The following is an 18161-nucleotide window of genomic DNA, read 5'->3' as shown; positions in this document are numbered from 1 at the left end:
GAAGAACACCACTGATGCTGCCCATATAGTTAGGTGCATACAGTGCAGAAAACAACTAGTGTAAGATTTTTCTTCAGTCACAGAACCCCAGTTTTATTATTTTTATTTATTATTTTATTTGTTTGTTTGAAGAACAGGGAGGGAATGTTTTTCTCCCATGGCTTAAGGATTTCTAGAAATTTTACTCTCAACTTCCAGTATAAATTTTCTTTTCTTCTGTGGATTTTACATTTCAATGCAACATTTTATACCTAAGATAATGTTGAAATTTCTGTAGTCTGTAATTGCAAATGATTTCATGATAGCAAGACCATTTCACTGCCAGATTCTACACTCATAATATTTATGGGCTTTCAGACAATCAGATTTTAATGGAATATGGCACTAATTTGTTGCCACTCTTAAGAGATACAAATTCCTTTCTCCAGGAAAATGCTTTTCTCAGGAGAAAATTGTATTGCTCTTGAATTCCAGGATTTCTTCTTAGAAATGTGTATATAACAAATGACAGAATCACCAATTCTTTAGTGTTATGATATTTCTAATGACAAATGGACTATGCTTTCTTAAATTGACTTACTACTTTTGGGGAAAGACTCTATGTTAATTACCTACATTTCTTTGCTCTTCTCTATCATATCTGCATGGCATATCATGCTGTTAGTGATAGTGGGTGGCCTCTGTTGTATTAAAGAAAAACTGGCTTTTAATAATTTGCAAAGTTCAGGGTTTTATTGTTCACACGGTGTGAGACAGATGGAATGAGTTGAAAGACTCTGTAAGAACAAAATTTTGTCTGGTTTTGTTGAATTAGTCCTGATGTTTGCTACATTATGAACAGCTGGTTAAAAGTACAGTGCTATATGTCCACTTCTAGAGAGTATTAACGTCCATTATTATTAGTGATCCTATGTGTGTGCAGAATGTTTTGAAGAAATACCAGTATGTCTTTGTTTTGCTGTCATAATGTGAATACAGTGTGTCCGCACTTTACGCAGGTGTGCCATACACGTATGCTGAAAGCCACGCCGGAAGAGCCTGTCACGTGCCCCGGAAGAAGTAATGGGGTGCATGTACATGACGCGTGCGCGCGCTGCCGCACAACACAAGCGTAAGCCCCATTGCTTTCTGTGGGACTCCAGCGTACGCTGATTTCCTCTTATGCGGGGGGATCCGGAACGGATCCCCGCATAAGGGGAGGGCCCACTGTATTAATAATGGATCCTTTTAATCCATGCTGTATGTCGCTTTCGATCCCATGCTGGAAGAAAGATGTGATGTAAATTGAATTTTTAAAATATATTCTGAAAGAATAGCAAGATGAACATATTTGACTGTGGGTGTTTTTCCTTGTTTGTTTTGGTCCAGTCTCTCTTGGACAGTACCAGTTAGCTGCTGCTCTGGCAGAAAAATACTGTGACTTTGACATTTTGGTACAGATGTGTGAGCAGACGGATAATCAAGCTAGATTGCAACGTTACATGACCCAGTTTGCTGATCAGGTAAAATTATTGTGCTGTTAGTTAAAAGTAGTTTATAGGGAAAAACCACAGGAATTTACTATCAGTTTTCTTTAGGACTTGCTAATCACTGAGCACTAAGCATAGTAGAACTGTGAAGCTAAGGCTACACATCTATCATTAGTTTCACATTTCTGTGTTTAGTACAAGTAGACTATGATTCACTTAACTTACTGAGAAAAATCTTGCCTCCATTTTATTATGTTTGTCTCTTATACGGATTCATTTCTCGTGATGACTGGAAAGGTGGGTGTTATCTCTGTGCAAATATGCACCCTGAAAATCTTCCAAATAAAAATTAAACAGTACCAGGATAACAGAAAACATTTGATATAACCAAACAAGAAATTAAAGAATTGGTGCATGTGCATCAGATCATGCTTTAGAGTTGCGTTGACCCTTAAGGGGCCAATGAGACTAGAGCAGTGGAGGAAGCAATGGTGGACCAGGAAACAGCTTGCCCGTAGAAAAACCTGGAGATACTGGATGTTGACATGAAAACAAGTAAAACTGTTTTATTTATCAGAAAACATGAGAGAATAATATTGGAAAGGATGATTTTGTACATTCTGTTCACTTACTTCATTGATGAACAGTGCACGTAAACAAGATAAAGACAGACAGATTATATGTGGAAAATATGGCTTTCAGAATAGGAATGAAGACTTGCAGTTCTCACCAGAGTTTACATACTGCCTTTTTCATACTTTCTTTTCTATCCTGATTGCTCTTGTTTGCCTTTTCTTTTGCTTTTCCCATATAAGAAGTGAAGAGAGATTTGTTTCTATGATTTTCCTGGGTTTCATTATTGTGGCGTTAGAGAGCCACAGAACTGATTTGATAGCTTTTTAAAAAGTATATTTTGAATCCTTCAATTTAGCTTATAATGTTTTGAGAGAAGTGAATTTATTCATTTTACAATGGACATGTACGGGCAAAGCAGACCGGCAGGAAAAAGTGGCTTGAATCTGCTTTCTCTAAGAACGGGTTGAGACTGCACTGATTGCTCCCGAGGAAGCTTGAATGTACACAGCACAGTGTCAAGCTGTGCTGCTAGGTATTTTTTTTTTCTGTAACTTTCCTGACCATTCATGTGCACTGTTGCACAAACACACCACTGGCGACTGCCTGCTACGAGGGTGCCTATAAACCCATGTGGAATAACTGGTAGCATTTGTATTTTAATTTTCTATACTAAAATACTGGAGAGAAAATGTTTATGTTGAACAAATTTAGAAGAACTATATTTTAACACAAATTCCAAACAGACCATATTCTGAGAGGCAGGAACTTATACAGATGTAAATTTCAGAATTTTTCAGATTTCCTTTTTCGCTGGTATTTGGAGAAAGGGAAAAGGGGAAAGCTTTTATCTCAGCCACTTGCTCAACACGGTCAGTTAGCCAGCTTCTTACAAGCCCATGAACATCTCAGTTGGCTGCACGACATCAACAGTAATGAATTGGAAAAGGTATGCTTTATCATTTTTATATAAGTTAACAATTCTTTCAGTAAAGATCCTCTATTATTCTGCCTGTTCTTGTTATCTCTCCACCGTACCCAACCCCACGTTAGATACCATGATTACCTGTACACAAGTACACATCTCCAGTAATATAAAACAACCAAGGACATTTGTATATCCTGTTCCTAATCTTATAATTGCATCCCATCACTGGTTTTCTTAACTGTTTGTAAAATGTGGAGTCTTCTGAATCAAGGATTTTTGATAAAATTGTGAATGTATTTAGTATTAACCCATAAATTGAATCCAGATGTCCTGTTGTTCTTCAGGAATAGAAGGACTTTTGTTGACTTAGTGCAGATTCTTTGCATGAGAAAAGATAACTGAAATCCAGTGGTGTGTTTCTTTTAGTGCATGGTTTTGCAGTCTCTTGCTCAGCATGTGGCACACATTGGATGCATCCACACTGCAGAAATAATCCAGTTGATACCACTGTAACTGCCAGGGCTCAATGCTGTGGAATTCTGGAATTGTAGTTTTACGAGACATTTAGTCTTCACTGTCTGAGAGCTCTGGTGTCATAGCAAACAACAGTGCCCAGAATTCCATAACATTGAGCCCTGGCAGTTAAAGTGGTGTCAACTTGGATTATTTCTGCAGTGTGGATGCAGCCATTAAGACCCTGTCCTCCTATATTTGTTTGTCTTGCCTAATATTTCCAGATACATGCCACTGTCCAAGCATATGCTTGTACTTCACAAGATGTTCTGTGTAGTCTTCCAAATTCCTTTCCCATGACAGTGTGCAGAATAATTCCAGTACCAGAATTTCTTCCATTAGCATCTCCCTGGAATCTACCTCACATAATGTTAACTCTCTTGCTTAAAGTATAAAGAATGTGCATATGAGACAATCCTTCTATTTGAAACTCTGACATATAGGGAATTTTTAACCTCTGTAAATGTTTCTACAGTACCTAAACAACACCAGTTTTATATTTTTGGGGGGAGGGGTTTCACTGGGCTTATCCATTGAATGTGTTAATTGCCAGTTCTTTTCTTCAGTCTAGATAGAAGGAGTTGTGTTTATTTGATTCATAACCTGCAAAATCTCAACTTTTAAACTTTCCCTCAGCTGTATTGCCCAGATAATTGGAAAAGCCCCACTATAGCACATCACCTTTTCTTTTTGTGTCATGTCTTCATTACATTGCAAGCCTGAAGGCAGGGAACTATCCTGTTGTTCTTCTACTTATAAAGCACCACGTACAGTGATGACGCTACATAAATAAATGATGATGAAAATCTGCCTGCTTAAATGCCTGCTCACATGGTTACAAAGTATTGAATTAGATATTATAGTGGGTAAACATTTTTGTAAAATCTCATAGTCCCCTCCCAAATCTGATGAAACTCTCTAGGTTAGAGAGTTTCTTTTCTTTTTTGATCTTTATAATTATATTAATTCAAAACACTGGAAAATGAGTTATGATACGTGGCTTTTTGTTTCCAGTTTTTAATCTGTGTACTACTACTCATATGTAATGAACTAGCCTAATAGTGTTGTTTGTATTATGTTGTTCCCGAGAACTACAGTATATACAATTCTTAGTGCAGGACAAGACAAAAACTCTTTTCAGCAGTCTCAGAATTTAAAAAAGATCCTTGTGAAACATTAATTTGATATTAATTAATTTTTTTTTAATTTTTAATTAATAATTAAATTAATTAAATAATTAAAGAGTTGCGTCCGGCAGAGCTGTTCAGGGTAGTGAGGGAGCTTACTCAACTCCCTCCTCCCCTGAACCCTATTTTGGAACCATCGAAAGCCTGCTGCGACGAGTTTAACAACTTCTTCACGGATAAAATCTCTCGGATAAGGGTTGATCTCGACTCCATTATTAGTTCAGAATCTAGAGAAGAGTTGTCCAGAGCCTCCATGGACTTGGTTAAACTGGATCACTTTGAGTCTGTCTGTACTGAGGATGTGGACAAGATTCTTCGAAGTGTTAGGAAGACGACTTGCTCTCTCGATCCCTGTCCTTCATGGCTGACAGCTCAAGGGGGAACGGTTGTGACTAATATGTTGCACTATATTATTAATACATCCTTCAAGCCCTCCCTTGACCCCCTAATTCGGAACAATTATCGGCCTGTCTCGCTGCTGCCATTTTTAGGGAAGGTGATTGAGAGGGCAGTTGCTTTTCAGCTTCAAGGGATCTTGGATGAGATGGATTATCTGGACCCATTGCAAACTGGCTTCCGGGCGGGCTATGGAGTTGAGACTGCTATGGTCGCCTTAGTTGATGATCTCCATCAGGGTATGGACAGGGGGAGCGTGTCCCTGTTAGTGCTCTTGGACATCTCAGCGGCCTTCAATACCATCGACCATGGTATCCTTCTGGGTCGCCTGAGGGAGTTGGGTATCGGGGGCTCTGCTTTGCAGTGGTTCCGTTCCTACCTCTCGGGCAGATTCCAGATGGTGGAGCTGGGGGACTGTCACTCCGATAGGAGGGCCCTGACATCTGGGGTCCCTCAGAGAGCGATTTTGTCCCCTATGCTATTTAACATTTACATGAAGCCGCTGGGAGAGATCATCTGGAGACACGGGGCGCGGTGTTATCAGTACGCTGATGACACCCAAATAGTTTTCTCTGTGTCTCCGACTGATGCAGTAACTAGGGATGGCATCTCTCCTCTTAATGCTTGCTTGGAGTCGGTAATGGGCTGGATGAGGGAAAACAGACTCAGCCTGAATCCAGAGAAAACGGAAGTACTGGTGATTGGCTCTCCTGGCCCAGGTAAGGAAATTTTTCCACCTGTCCTAAATGGGGTCACGCTCCCTGTGAAGGACTCTGTTCGCAGTTTGGGGGTGCTTCTGGACTCGTCGCTTCACCTTACTGCTCAGGTGGATGCGGCAGTCAGGAGCACCTGTTATCAGCTTCGGCTGATACACCAACTGCGACTCTTCCTTGGCCGGGGGGACCTTGAAACCGTTGTACATGCTCTGGTAACCTCTCGATTAGATTTCTGTAATGCGCTTTACATGGGGCAACCCTTGTACCAAACCCAGAAGCTTCAATTAGTGCAGAATATGGCTGCTAGGCTGGTTACTGGATGTTCCAGGGCCAGCCATATAACACCAGTCCTAAAAGATCTCCATTGGCTGCCTATTCGCTTCTGGGCCGAATACAAGGTGTTGGTTATCACCTATAAAGCCCTAAATGGCTTGGGCCCAGGGTACTTGGAGGACCGCCTCTCCCCATACAATCCGCCCCGCACTCTCAGGTCGGGTGAAAGACATCTTTTAAGAGTTCCAGACGCTCGATATGTATCAGCTCAGAGGGCTTTCTCTATTTCAGCCCCTCAGCTCTGGAACTCCCTCCCCAATGAGCTCCGTACTTCCACCTCCCTCAATGCTTTCAAGAAGAACTTGAAGACTTTTTTGTTCCGCCAGGCTTTCCCCCCGTGAGCCTTGTGGTCATTCTCTTCCCCTTGGCAATGTTTTTGTGTATTCCATTCTACACAGCCACTTGTATAGGGTGTTGTTGGTTTTTACTGTTCTTAATTGTTAACTTTGTATTATTGTCATGCTGATGTTTTAATTGTCTTACTCTTTGATGTACACCGCTGTGATCGCTGGAATAGCGGTATAAAAATAAAATTTTATTATTATTATTATTATTATTATTATTATATAATTGGCATGAACTTAATATTCAAGAATAAATTCCCTGGTTAGTAAATATTTGCAAGTTGCTACATTTTTGTTTTCAACTTTAATATTTCAAAACTTTGTCAATACTTGATATAATAAAATATTTGTTATTTGTTAGGCTCACCGAACACTGCAAAATTTAGCAAATACAGAAACTCGGTACTTTGCAAAGAAGAAAACTCTTCTGGGCTTGAGCAAGCTATCTATGCTGGCTTCTGATACATCAGAAGTGATACTGAATGAGAAAACTGAAGGTATGCTTTCTTACTAGCATTTTAAAAGAACTGCAACATGAGAAGCTCAGAAGAGAACTGACAGCTTTTTAGCCATCTCTAACAGGATCTGGCTCCTTCTAATGAGTGTGTGTGTGTGTGTGTGTGTTGTTTACCTTTAATTCATTTCTGACTTTTGGTGAACCTATCACAGGGTTTTCTTGGCAAGTTTCTTCACAGAGGGGTTGCCATTGCCATCCTCTGAGCCTGAGAGAGTGTGACTTGCCCAGGGTCACCCAGTGGGTTTCCATGCCTGAGTGGGGATTCAAACTCTGTTGTCCAGAGTTATAATCTAATGCTCAAACCTGTAATGAATACACAAGCAGAAAACAGTTTGTACAACTGTTCTTTCTTTTTCCCTTGTTCACTTTGCAGTACCCATATGCCGCCCTCAGACTCTCTCTGGCAACACTTTTGAAGGAGAGGTGTTTCCATCATTTAATTCAGGTTGATATCCTTGTAATGCAGTCCTGTACAAAGCAGTCCTTATTGGAAATGGTTTCAAGGGGTTCAGTACTGGCGGGAAAGGAGGAAAAGAGAAAAAATAGCTGTTCTCCTGCAGCCATTGAATGTAAATCTTAAATTTAGACAAAAGCATTTAAAAAACCACCAAAAACAAAGTTTTAAAAAAAATAAGCTGCTAGTTAAAAGAGCCACTTTAAGCATGGGTACATAGTTTTGAAAGGAAGTTTTCTAGAAAATGGCACAGGCTGTTTTTGTGAAGAAATGGTTTTGGTCCAGAATCTAGACTCCAGATTTACGATTGGACTTTAAATTAGTGGGTTTCTTTTGCTATATCACAAAGGCTGTGTCTGCACTGTAGAAATAATCCAGTTTGAAACAACTTTAACTGGCTCAATTCTATGGAATTCTGGGATTTGCAGTTTTGTATCAGAGAGCTCTGGTGCCACAACAAACTACAAATTCCATGATCCCATAGCATTGAGCCATGGCAGTTAAAATGGTATCAAATTAGATTATTTCTGCAATGCAGATGCAGCTGTAGCTGCTGTCTGATTTTGGAATAATTTGTAATAGTTATGCAGGTAATAATTTCCTTAAATTATCTTTTTGAAAATATACAAATAGGCAACCAGACCTTGGACAATTAGTTCCAAATGAAATAGAGCACATCTTTCCAATTGATGCAGATACAGTAAGCTTGCTTTTTAGGGTGGAACTGAGTTATTCATAGCAAGTTTAATGATCTGGGTAACAAGTTGTATTCAGTCCATGGACCCAGCAACTTTATTATACTATTAGAGACTTATAGTAATTTATGCAATTTTTAAAATGTACTTTATGCAGAAATTGCTGAGCAAGAACGATTTTTGCTGCACCAGGAAACTCTTCCTGAACAGCTGTTGGCTGAGAAAAATTTAAATCTTCATGAAATGCCTGTATTAAGTGCCCCTGAGCTGATTGAGGTATGTGCTGCTGTTGTTCGTTTGATTTTTAATATTGTTTTCTTTCAACCTGAATTTCTGAACTATTTATTATGTATTATTAGTTTTATTTGTATACACTTTCACTGAAGTTCAAGGTAGTGTACATGAGTTATTGCTCAAACATTAGTGCTCCTGATATTTTGAATATCAGTTCCAAGAAGCCCAGGCAGTTTATTCAATGGTTAGTGATTCTGGAAGCTGATATCTGAAATATCTGACAGACAAAATATTGAAAATCACTAGTGTACATACCTCTCATCTTCCTACTTTATTCTTACTGCATCCCTGTGAGGTAGGTCAGACTTGAGTTCATTTTAAAATGAACTCAGTGATTTTTTTATATGTTAAATCCCTTTCATTATACTGTTTATATCTGTTTTAGTACCAGAGATATATTTTACAAATAAGTTTGCATTAGTATTAGTACTAGTGAGCTTTTATGTTAGGTCTGTTGGTAGGTATTGTATTTATTACTGGCTTGATACAAATAAAATTTGATTTCATTTGAGTGTGATTGAGTAATGATCCAGCAATTAGAAATGACATTTCAGCACTTCCCAGAATTGAAGCAGCCACTCTACAGATTAAATCAAATATAGTGGAAGACCTACTTGATAGATAGTATTTGAAATAAGCTTATGAGACAAGTAGTATTCTTGTAGTTTGTGAAAACTATGCATAATGATGGCACTCTATAAACAGCATGTTGTATCCAGGAGTAGCTTGGTAAGAGCAGAAAATACTCATCCTTTCATAAATTGTCAGCAGTGCTGCCTACTTAACTGCAGTCTTTTGTCACATCCAGTACTGTTCTGGAGAATCCTTGTAGGCAGGGAGGGGGATTGGCAAAAACTAGGTGCCCTGCCTTGTGTAAGTGGATGTTTACTTCAAGTGCAAGGCCATTCTTGTATGGAATTTGACCATACTAAGAAGTAAAGGAATAATGGTGGTGAAAACAAAATGTATTTTGAAAGGGGCCATTTTCATCCATGTTAAAATATTTTTGAAATATAAATGCTGGTTATTTTATCAGTTTACTAGGAAGTCTAGTAAGAAGTGTGTTGTATAGTTTAATATTTAGGACAAGACAAAGTGTTCACATATTTATCCCACCTACAAGCTTCTTCGGGCTGCAGATAGGTCTTTAGTGGCTCACTTTCCAAGTAAAGACATAATTAATGAATAAACTATTTTAATATTATTAATACTAATTCTGTTCTCCTCCTCTTCTGCCAAGCCTTCTCAGGAGAAGGCAGAGGAGTCTCAGGCGGTGAACATTGACCCTTCCTCCTCCTCCTGCCACCTGGCCTTCTCCTAGAGAGAAAGCCCAGCTGTGGTAGCAGCTTTGGGGGCACCTGTTTACCCTTCCTCCTCCTCCTCCTTAGCCTGGCTTTTTCCTAGGAAAAAGCCTGGCAGCGGAAGAACCTTGAGAGGTGAGTGTCTGCCCATCCTCCTCCTCCACCGCCCAGCTCTTTCTCAGGAGAAAGCCCAGTAAAGGAGGAGCCTTGAAGTCCTCGCGGGCTGTCCAAAACCCTTTGGTAGGCCATATGTTGTGCAGGCCTGATTTAGTAGGTAAACGTTTATATAGGATTGTGTACAGTATCTCACATTGCAATTCCCGGTCTTAGTTTCCTTTTCTCCATTCTTTTTTGGGAATTAGTGCTTTATATTTCCTTGGCACTATGTAAGACTAGTAGAGGCTAACTAGTTTTTGTTTTTATTTGTTTTCATAATGTTGTTCTTTCCTATTTTTACTGATTTTTTGGATGTGGTGTTTTTGTTTGTTTTTTGCTTGTTTGTTTGCAGTCGCCACATAAAATTATATGGAAAAAACAGAAGTTCTTTATACTTCAGGGATTCTTCACAGTTCATCACCTAGTAGCTCTATTTGCAACAAAAACATAGTTGAAAAATAAATTCCATTTGTAATTGAGTTTGTAGATCCTATTATCTATGGAACAAGTAGGACATAGAAACCCTATTAAATTAATTAATAATTGCAAGATAGCTGTATAAAGACTGGATTTTTTTTGAAATAGTAAAACTCCTGGGTAAATGTTTTACACTTGATGAGAGAGTTTGCTCATCTGTCTCCCCACTCCCAGGAGACCATCCTGGGAGACTAAAAGAAGCCTAAATGTATCCATGTTTAAGTTTGGCAAGGGAAGAATTTTGTACAGGGAGAGGCAACAAATTTCTTTAACAGCTGTGTTAAAGCAAAGACGGCTTTGATGTTTCCTAGCAATCTCCCATCTTTAGTCACTACCAGATCCCATTTTTAAGAGCTTGCTATGTAACGAACTAACTAACTGATTGGAAATTTAATACTGCAAAATAGTATTTTTATTTTATTGTGTACTGGTTGCTATATTGATTTTCTGCCCAGAATCCCAAAAAAGGCCTCACATGACTTGCAGACATTGGGGAAATCCAGAAGTTAGGTTTGCGTTTAATTCTAAGTGTTTAACCAGCTAGCTGTAGTTTGCATACCAGTGGTTCTATTCCTGTATGGCTATTTTCATCAGTTGTTCTTAGGTGCTCAGATAAAAGGGGAGAAATAGTCATATCGATTGCTTTAAAAGAGTAAGGGAATAGGTATTTTTTCAGTCACTTTCTCTCTTTATTTTCCCTGTTAGCAAGTAAGCACCTCATCCTTCACAATAAGTGCAGAATAAGCAGACGCATATTTCTTCATGCAAATAAACATGCTGCTTTATTGTTAGCTGGACTAAGAACTGAAAAGCAGAAATAAAAGTCCCAAGAATGGAGTCTAAGGCCCAGTACATAACGCCAAGAAGCGGCGTCCAGGTGGCGATTCTAGGGTTAGGGACCGCTCACCAACCGCATGGTCCCTAGCCCGTCACAGCATCATCGTAATGGTGGCCTCCCGTCCATACAGGGGCTACTGTGACATAAGTGATGCGTGGTATATAGATGTCGCTGTGTGTCGCTTTCGTCACAAATGCGCCAATGTGCGGTGTCCAAAGAAAAACCCATTTTTTCTGGGTTCTTTTTGGGATGGAGGGACGTCGAGCAGTTTGGGCTGTTTGTTTCGCGCCTAACTGTCCTGTCTCTCCCCCGCAACGGTTTCTATAGCCTTTTCCCCCCATACTCCTTGGAGTGCCCTTTTGCTGGCCAAAGGGGAGACTCCAGAAGTGGGAAATTATATTTTAAATAGGTTTTGGGGATCTTTTGCTTGATTTAACATCAGAAATACCAATTTTTTTCAAAAATACAAGTGGACTTCCAGCCATTTCTTGGTTGGAGTTTTTTAGGGGGGAGAAAATTTTTCCCCAAACCCATCACAGCTGCTCATCCCTATAGCCCATAATACAGAGTTCCTGGTATCTAAGTCTTCAGAGATCATGTTTACTAAACACACCTTTTATCCAGGATCATTTAAGTAATTAGGGTGATTGTGATAATGGAAAATCGATCCTCGGTCAGGGAGGGATTTTTTGTGCATTTTCCTTGCCTTATTGACTGTTGTCTTTCCCTACCTCCAGAGAATCCTATTCTTAAATTGTTCTTGTTCTTAAAATAAACAGTCATTCTTTAAATGAAGGTTGTCATTGTCTATTATTTCACAAATTAAAGACAATTTCCTCCACAAAAAAACACACAAAACAAACAGAAAAAACCCATCTGGGGTGTGGGGAGAATGCATAATTCTGGTGGAGATAGTGTATCCTTTCCTTGCTCTCTCTGAAAAGCCTGTCTGTTGACAGTCCCTCTTGAACACTGTTGGTTTGCTGCAGGAGGAAATCCCAAAGTCACACAAAGCTTTCCCTGTTTGTTTATATTTGTACCATGTCTTTCTCCCAATATGGGATCAGATTCTGGATAGCTATCCTTGCATCCTGTCCGTCATAATTCAAGACACTCAAACCTCCAGACAGGCTTTTTAAGGAATAAAGCTGATTACAGAGTAGAAGAGTGAATGTGAAAAATTACCCCTTTAAGCTTCCTTCTCTGAATATTAGATTTCATAATAGGTGTAGAATAATAGAATAATTTATGGAATTTCATTCCTAGCACAATAGGAAAGGAATGAAACAACCTTAAATGGCATGTACATTTGAAGCCTATCATATCTTACATACAGTGTAGCCTTTCCATTGTAATACAGTTGGAATGCATTTCTAAAACCTTGACACTCTTTCTTACTATAAAAATACCTACAGCTGACTCAAGGGATATTTCAGTGAAAAGGTCACATGAATTAGAATCTCGGGTGGTCTTCCCACAATGAGTTCTTTATTCTAAAGTTACACTCTTTTGTAGTCTAAAATTAATATTTTATTTCAATCTTACAATAGTTATACATATGCTATGAGAACAGAAGGGCTAATGAATATGACTTCAAGAAGGCACTTGATCTACTGGAATACATTGATGAGGTATGAGAGTGAATGCGTTTTGCTGGTCTTTGGTTCATTTTTTAAGTAGCTGAAGTTCTTTTCCATCAGCTTTTACATATTCTCTTTGTGAGTTCCTAAAATAGTGAAGTCCCGTCTAATGCTGAGAGCTTGACTCATGGCAACTTCCTTATTTTAATAAATCTAGAAGAACGTTTGTGAAACGAAACAGAAATACAGGATCTGTAGACAAGAACTCAGTTCCAGCCATGCTGTGCCTCGCATTTTCAAAAGATTTGTGTGTCTTTCTGAAAGGTCATTTTTAGACTAGCTTTTGAGGATTAACTGTGTAGAACTTTGAGAATGTTCAAGTGATACTGCATGTCAGTAACAATCTAGTGGCACTTTTAAAGACTAACAATTTTAGTGTGACATAAACTTGCATGAATCCCATCATTCGTTAGTCTGTAGGTACACAAAACTTTATTGGTTTTGCTGCTAAAGATTAACATGACTGTCTATCTAGAAGTTGTTATATAATAACATTTTTACAGATCTATTGAAAAAAATATATTGCTAAGGGGGAAACATTATCCTATTTTTAAACTGTTCTGCAAAAACAGTCTATACCTGACTGCACAGGGCAAATGATATATTTTAAAATTTGCTGCCCCCCCCCCCCCCCCCCCAATTCTACTACATTACAGTAATTTCTCAATCGTAAGTTCATGCATTCATCTAACACCATTGTTGGTTGCCTCTCCCCCCCTCCAAAAAAAACACAACTGTCTTTAAGCCCATTGTTATGTCTTTCAACATAATACATTCCTTCAAATCCAATTTGCCTTTAAAACATCTGCCTCCCTGTCAATAGAGAAAATCAAGGAATTTGTAACTCACAATATGTTCCTTCTCTTTTTCATCCTCTTTGTCTTATTTCTGTTTCTAAACTGATGGTTGTCTTCTCCATAACCTGAACTTTTGTTGTTATCCTTGGAATGAAGCTGTTTATTTTATTTATTTTATCATATTCCCCACCCCTCACTAATTGCTAAAATCTTTCCTCCCCCTTTGCTAGGATCATATTATTTCTCCTTTTGCAGAAATATAACTAGCATTTTTCACAAATTAGCTGTCACCCCTCTGACAATCCACCCCCATGCTATTCAAATTCAACTGGAGTCTGTTTCCATTTCTGTTGATGACATACTTGAGGTTTGTCATGTTGTTTTATATGTACTCTCTTCTCCAAATCAAAGCTTACCCCTTTTCCTTCTAAATAATAATTTGTGACAAGTATACTTGTAATCTTCATTATTATCACATTATTTTCAGTTTAATCAGACTATCAAATTTTAATATGTTTACAGTGGATAAATATACTTTTCCCTCTGTAATTTCATGTCTAATTTTAACTTTTCCTTTAATTAAGGAGGAGCAAGTGGACATAAATTATCTTAAACTTAAAATACTTTGCAAAGCTCTTCTGAGAGATGGGTAAGCATATACAGTTTTATTTGTGTGAATAATTTTTCATTATACTGCCATAGCAGCTTATGTATAACAATTGATCACACCTCACCTCTGAAGCTAAAAAGGGTTGGGTCAGGTTACTACTTGGATAGGAGACTACCAGGGAAACAAGGCATCTCCATGTAGGGCTGGGGGAAAATCATGCACGAAACTTTGCTGCTGCTGCTGCTGCTAGTCAAGCATTGGCAATACTTGGCTAAATTGAGGAAGAATTGGACACTGAGTACAAGACAACCCTGTTTTACCTTGTACAAGATTGATACAAAAGGAAGAAAGGATGGGGAAGCAAGTGGAAAACAAGGAAACATACACATACAAACCGATTTTTAAAGTGCTAAAGTTACTGTGACAACCAACTTGAATGAAAGCATTTTTAGGAGAAGAACTGAATGGAGCTGTTCCCATCTTTCTCTGTGCAGTCATTTTATGATAACATATCACTATACTTTCATGTCTTGTACTTTTTTCTAGTTTCTAATATCAAATACAATATGTACCTCTTTCATTTTAAATATTTTTATATCAGGCTTCAGGGCACTGATAAGTGAAAAACACAAAAATAATAAAATGATAGATAAAAAATTAGCTTAAAGGTTTTTTTTAATTTAAATCAATAGTTTTTAAATACCCCTGCATGATACCTAAATAATAGCAGTGTTGAGGGAGAGCATTCTATAACTCTCACATGGAAGAGATAGAGAAAGGTCTTGGTGTTAGAAAATAAACAGGTTGATAGGCGAGTGCTCATTCCTCAAGGCATCCTCTATAATACGAGTGGGCAAAGTGTACTTCTCCAGATGTTAGAGGCAGTTGTTTAGAATCTGCCTATATTTGAATTGTACCAGACAAGACCTCTTGCAAACTCCCATTCCCCCTTGAGGTGCTAACATTGCTCTTCTAAAATAGGCTGGGCAAATGTAGCCCTAAGACTTTATGTGGACACAGGACTTTTTCTGTGTCCCCTGACTGCTAGAGATCATTTTTTTAAAAAGGGGGTGGGGTGGGGTGGGGGTAAAACACCTCTCCTGGAAATTTCCAGGTCCATCAGTTCACACTTCAAATAGGTTACAGTCACCCTTCCATCTTTAACATAACTACTCTTTTTTCTTCCAAACTGGAATTGGATTTCTGATTACTTGCAGTTTTTGCTTTGCTTGCTTTTGTGGTGGGGGGCACAGTCTATCTAACTCCGTATAGCTCCGAGGGCAGAACATTGGGCCCTTGACTTGCCAAGGTTGCCTGTTCCCACTCTAAAGCTTTGAAGAAGTGAAGGATTAGATAATAGAAGACCCCAACACTGGGTTTCAAGTTTGTTTAATTGGCTAAATGCCTAAACCTCCATGAAACTTGTGAGGCACACTTATTCTGAATATTAAATAACTCAGAAACATACAAATATACAATGTAGTCCAGCCCAATCTCTTTATGTTTAAATAATAATAATAATAATAATAATAATAATAATAATACAAAAAGTCAGTTCCTCCAGTTCATTGGGGCTTATTCCTGAGTAATCCTATATAGGATTGCAGTGTTAATTTGTTTCCAAATCTGTACTAGAAACGGTGTAATTCATTGTTTCCCACCTTGGCAGCCTCCAGATATATTGGGCTATAGCCTGCACAGCAATTCTTGCTATTGGTCGTTTTTGGCTTGGGGAGCATAATGAGAGTAGTCATGCAACACATCTGGATGACCCCAGCTTGGTACACAGATTCCCGTTCACAATACTGCATTCTGCTGAAATAAAAGTTAAATATATTTTTTTATGTTTGGTATCCCAATTGACAGGTCAGACATTTCCTAGAAACTAATTTTGATTTTAAAAACATATTAATCATTTTAGTGTTTACTCAGTGGATGGATCTTTGTATGACTGTTCACGAGAATCTGTTCCTCTTGAGTGTCAAAGCGTCTGCACATCTCTTCATTAGACACTTTGAAATACCTGCCCTATATGTGCAAACTTCTATGCTTCATAGCTATATATGGCAAATGAATTCTTCTGTAGCACCCAGAAGCTCATGTTGAGCAACAGTTAATTACTTCCTAAAGTAAAAATGGATTTTGTTTCTCATGTTGTTCACTACTGCACCTCCAGGTATATGTCCTGCACAGTTATGGAATGCATTATATGCATCATATTATAAAGCCTACAGATGATTTTCAAATATTGTGACAACATGTTTCTTTTCTTTTCTGCTTCTTCTGCTCCCTCCCTCCCTCTAAATCTTCTCCTTACCTCTGAAGCAGAATTTGGGGGACATGGAGGAGTTGATAGAATAAGTCTAAAATGTCAGGGGTAAGAATGAAAGAAAACTGCCAATAATTCTGGAAATATATACAGAATAAAGGAGTGCAGTGGGAATTCTCACTCAGTATTATGTCACTTTCATTAGTCTTTAAAATATTTTTAACCTGATTCTTTACTTTTGGATTACAGGTGGTCAGGTTCTGAAGGCAAAGATGATCCAATTGAAGCGTCTAAAGACAGTATATTTGTCAAAATACTACAAAAGCTCTTAAAAGAAGGTATATTTTGTTATATGAATTATGGCTAGAAATACATTGCCTTTTAATCCTCTGCTTCACAATATTTTAAGCAGTAATTTTGTTGTCAGAGCTACAAAAAAATAAAATAAAATTAGTAGCTAAGATTTAAATATCTTAATTGCTGTTAAACCATGGAAAACTTAAATGCCATTGCTAGCAGTAATGCAAACAGCATCCTAGAAAGCTCTTCTTCTTCTTTTCGCAGTCCAAAAAAGTGTTTTTACAGTCTTTCAGAGGCTTTTGACAGTGCTCAAAACTCCACTGGCAAAGTAGGCAAAACTAATCTTCATGAGGACAGATAGCAAATGGGATATATATGAACAAACCTAGTTAAATCTTCTTCAAACAAGAGATAAGTCAAAACAAAATAAATGAGGCAGGATTTGGGAAAACTAGGCAAAATAAAATAGTTAGGCGAAATTTAAAAACCAGATAAAACCTCTTTGGAAGGGAATAACACCAGAACTCTTTGGATCATACTCTGTTGTGCTGCCACCATGTCAATTCCAAGGTAAGATTTAAATATACTAATAAAATTTAAGGAAGGCTAGACTTACTCAAGAAATGGTGAAATGTAGTTTTCAAAATAACTTACCCATAATTGATAGTGATTGAAAAAATATATATTCTATCCACACTCAAAACAAGTTATTCTGGAATGTAGATATCACTTTGAATAATCATTAAACATTCACATAGCTAATACAACTTTCTTTCTGTTTATTGTTAGGAGTTCGGCTCAGTGAATATCTACCTGACGTGGAAGACATGCTACAAGCAGATGAACTTGGACACTTAAAATCTAATACTTACTTTGAATTTGTACTGAAAGCAAACTATGAGCTTTATGTCTACAGGCAGGCATGAGAGAATTTTGAATGCAAATTTAAACAATCCCCCCCCTTTTTTTTTTAACATTGTATATTAGTTTTGCAATAAACTACCCAAAATCCTGTCTGTCTCTAATGTGAAAAAGAAATGTGTGAGTTCTTCTTTCTATAGAAAGGTAGATGCCATGCCTATTTTACAAAGAATAAGGTTCCAAAGCTTATGAAAATTATTTTATACTACTGTTAATTTTGAAATATATTAGAACAGATGTCTTTTCCAACTTTCACAATCTCGCTTTTGACTTCTGCTGCTCTTCCATATTTGAATGAATATAATCAGTAATGCAGTTTTGCATCCTCTCTTTAAATAATACTGTACTTCTATTCATGTTAAAAACACAATACATATCCAAAATTTATATATGTAAATAATTAGACATTTAGGTTCTCACCAGATACACAGAT

At 37.8% G+C, this 18161-nt stretch overlaps 1 protein-coding gene across 2 annotated transcripts in view; it reads left to right on the top strand.

Moving 5' to 3' along the window:
- LOC149310878 (nuclear pore complex protein Nup133-like) overlaps nt 1–17845 on the top strand; it is a 35590-nt gene extending 17745 nt beyond the window's left edge. Inside the window, exons 19-26 of one of the 2 annotated variants that reach the window (XM_089529937.1) lie at nt 1369–1502; nt 2833–2991; nt 6821–6956; nt 8283–8401; nt 12742–12822; nt 14213–14277; nt 16757–16845; nt 17597–17845. In XM_089529937.1, coding sequence (XP_089386063.1) covers nt 1369–1502; nt 2833–2991; nt 6821–6956; nt 8283–8401; nt 12742–12822; nt 14213–14277; nt 16757–16845; nt 17597–17733 — 920 coding nt within the window. In that variant the 3' untranslated portion in view covers nt 17734–17845. Of the gene's footprint in view, nt 1–1368; nt 1503–2832; nt 2992–6820; nt 6957–7349; nt 8247–8282; nt 8402–12741; nt 12823–14212; nt 14278–16756; nt 16846–17596 lie in introns of those variants that run through there. The other variant, XM_089529938.1, reaches the window with a different exon arrangement.
- The last annotated feature ends 316 nt before the right edge of the window (nt 17846–18161 follow it).

Source organism: Sceloporus occidentalis, unplaced genomic scaffold, assembly GCF_023333645.1.
Source record: "Sceloporus occidentalis isolate IW3139 unplaced genomic scaffold, rSceOcc1.0.p SCAF_6, whole genome shotgun sequence".
NCBI lineage: Eukaryota > Metazoa > Chordata > Lepidosauria > Squamata > Phrynosomatidae > Sceloporus > Sceloporus occidentalis.
Note: the sequence above shows the minus strand (reverse complement) of the source record. Positions and strands in the feature narration are given on the sequence as shown.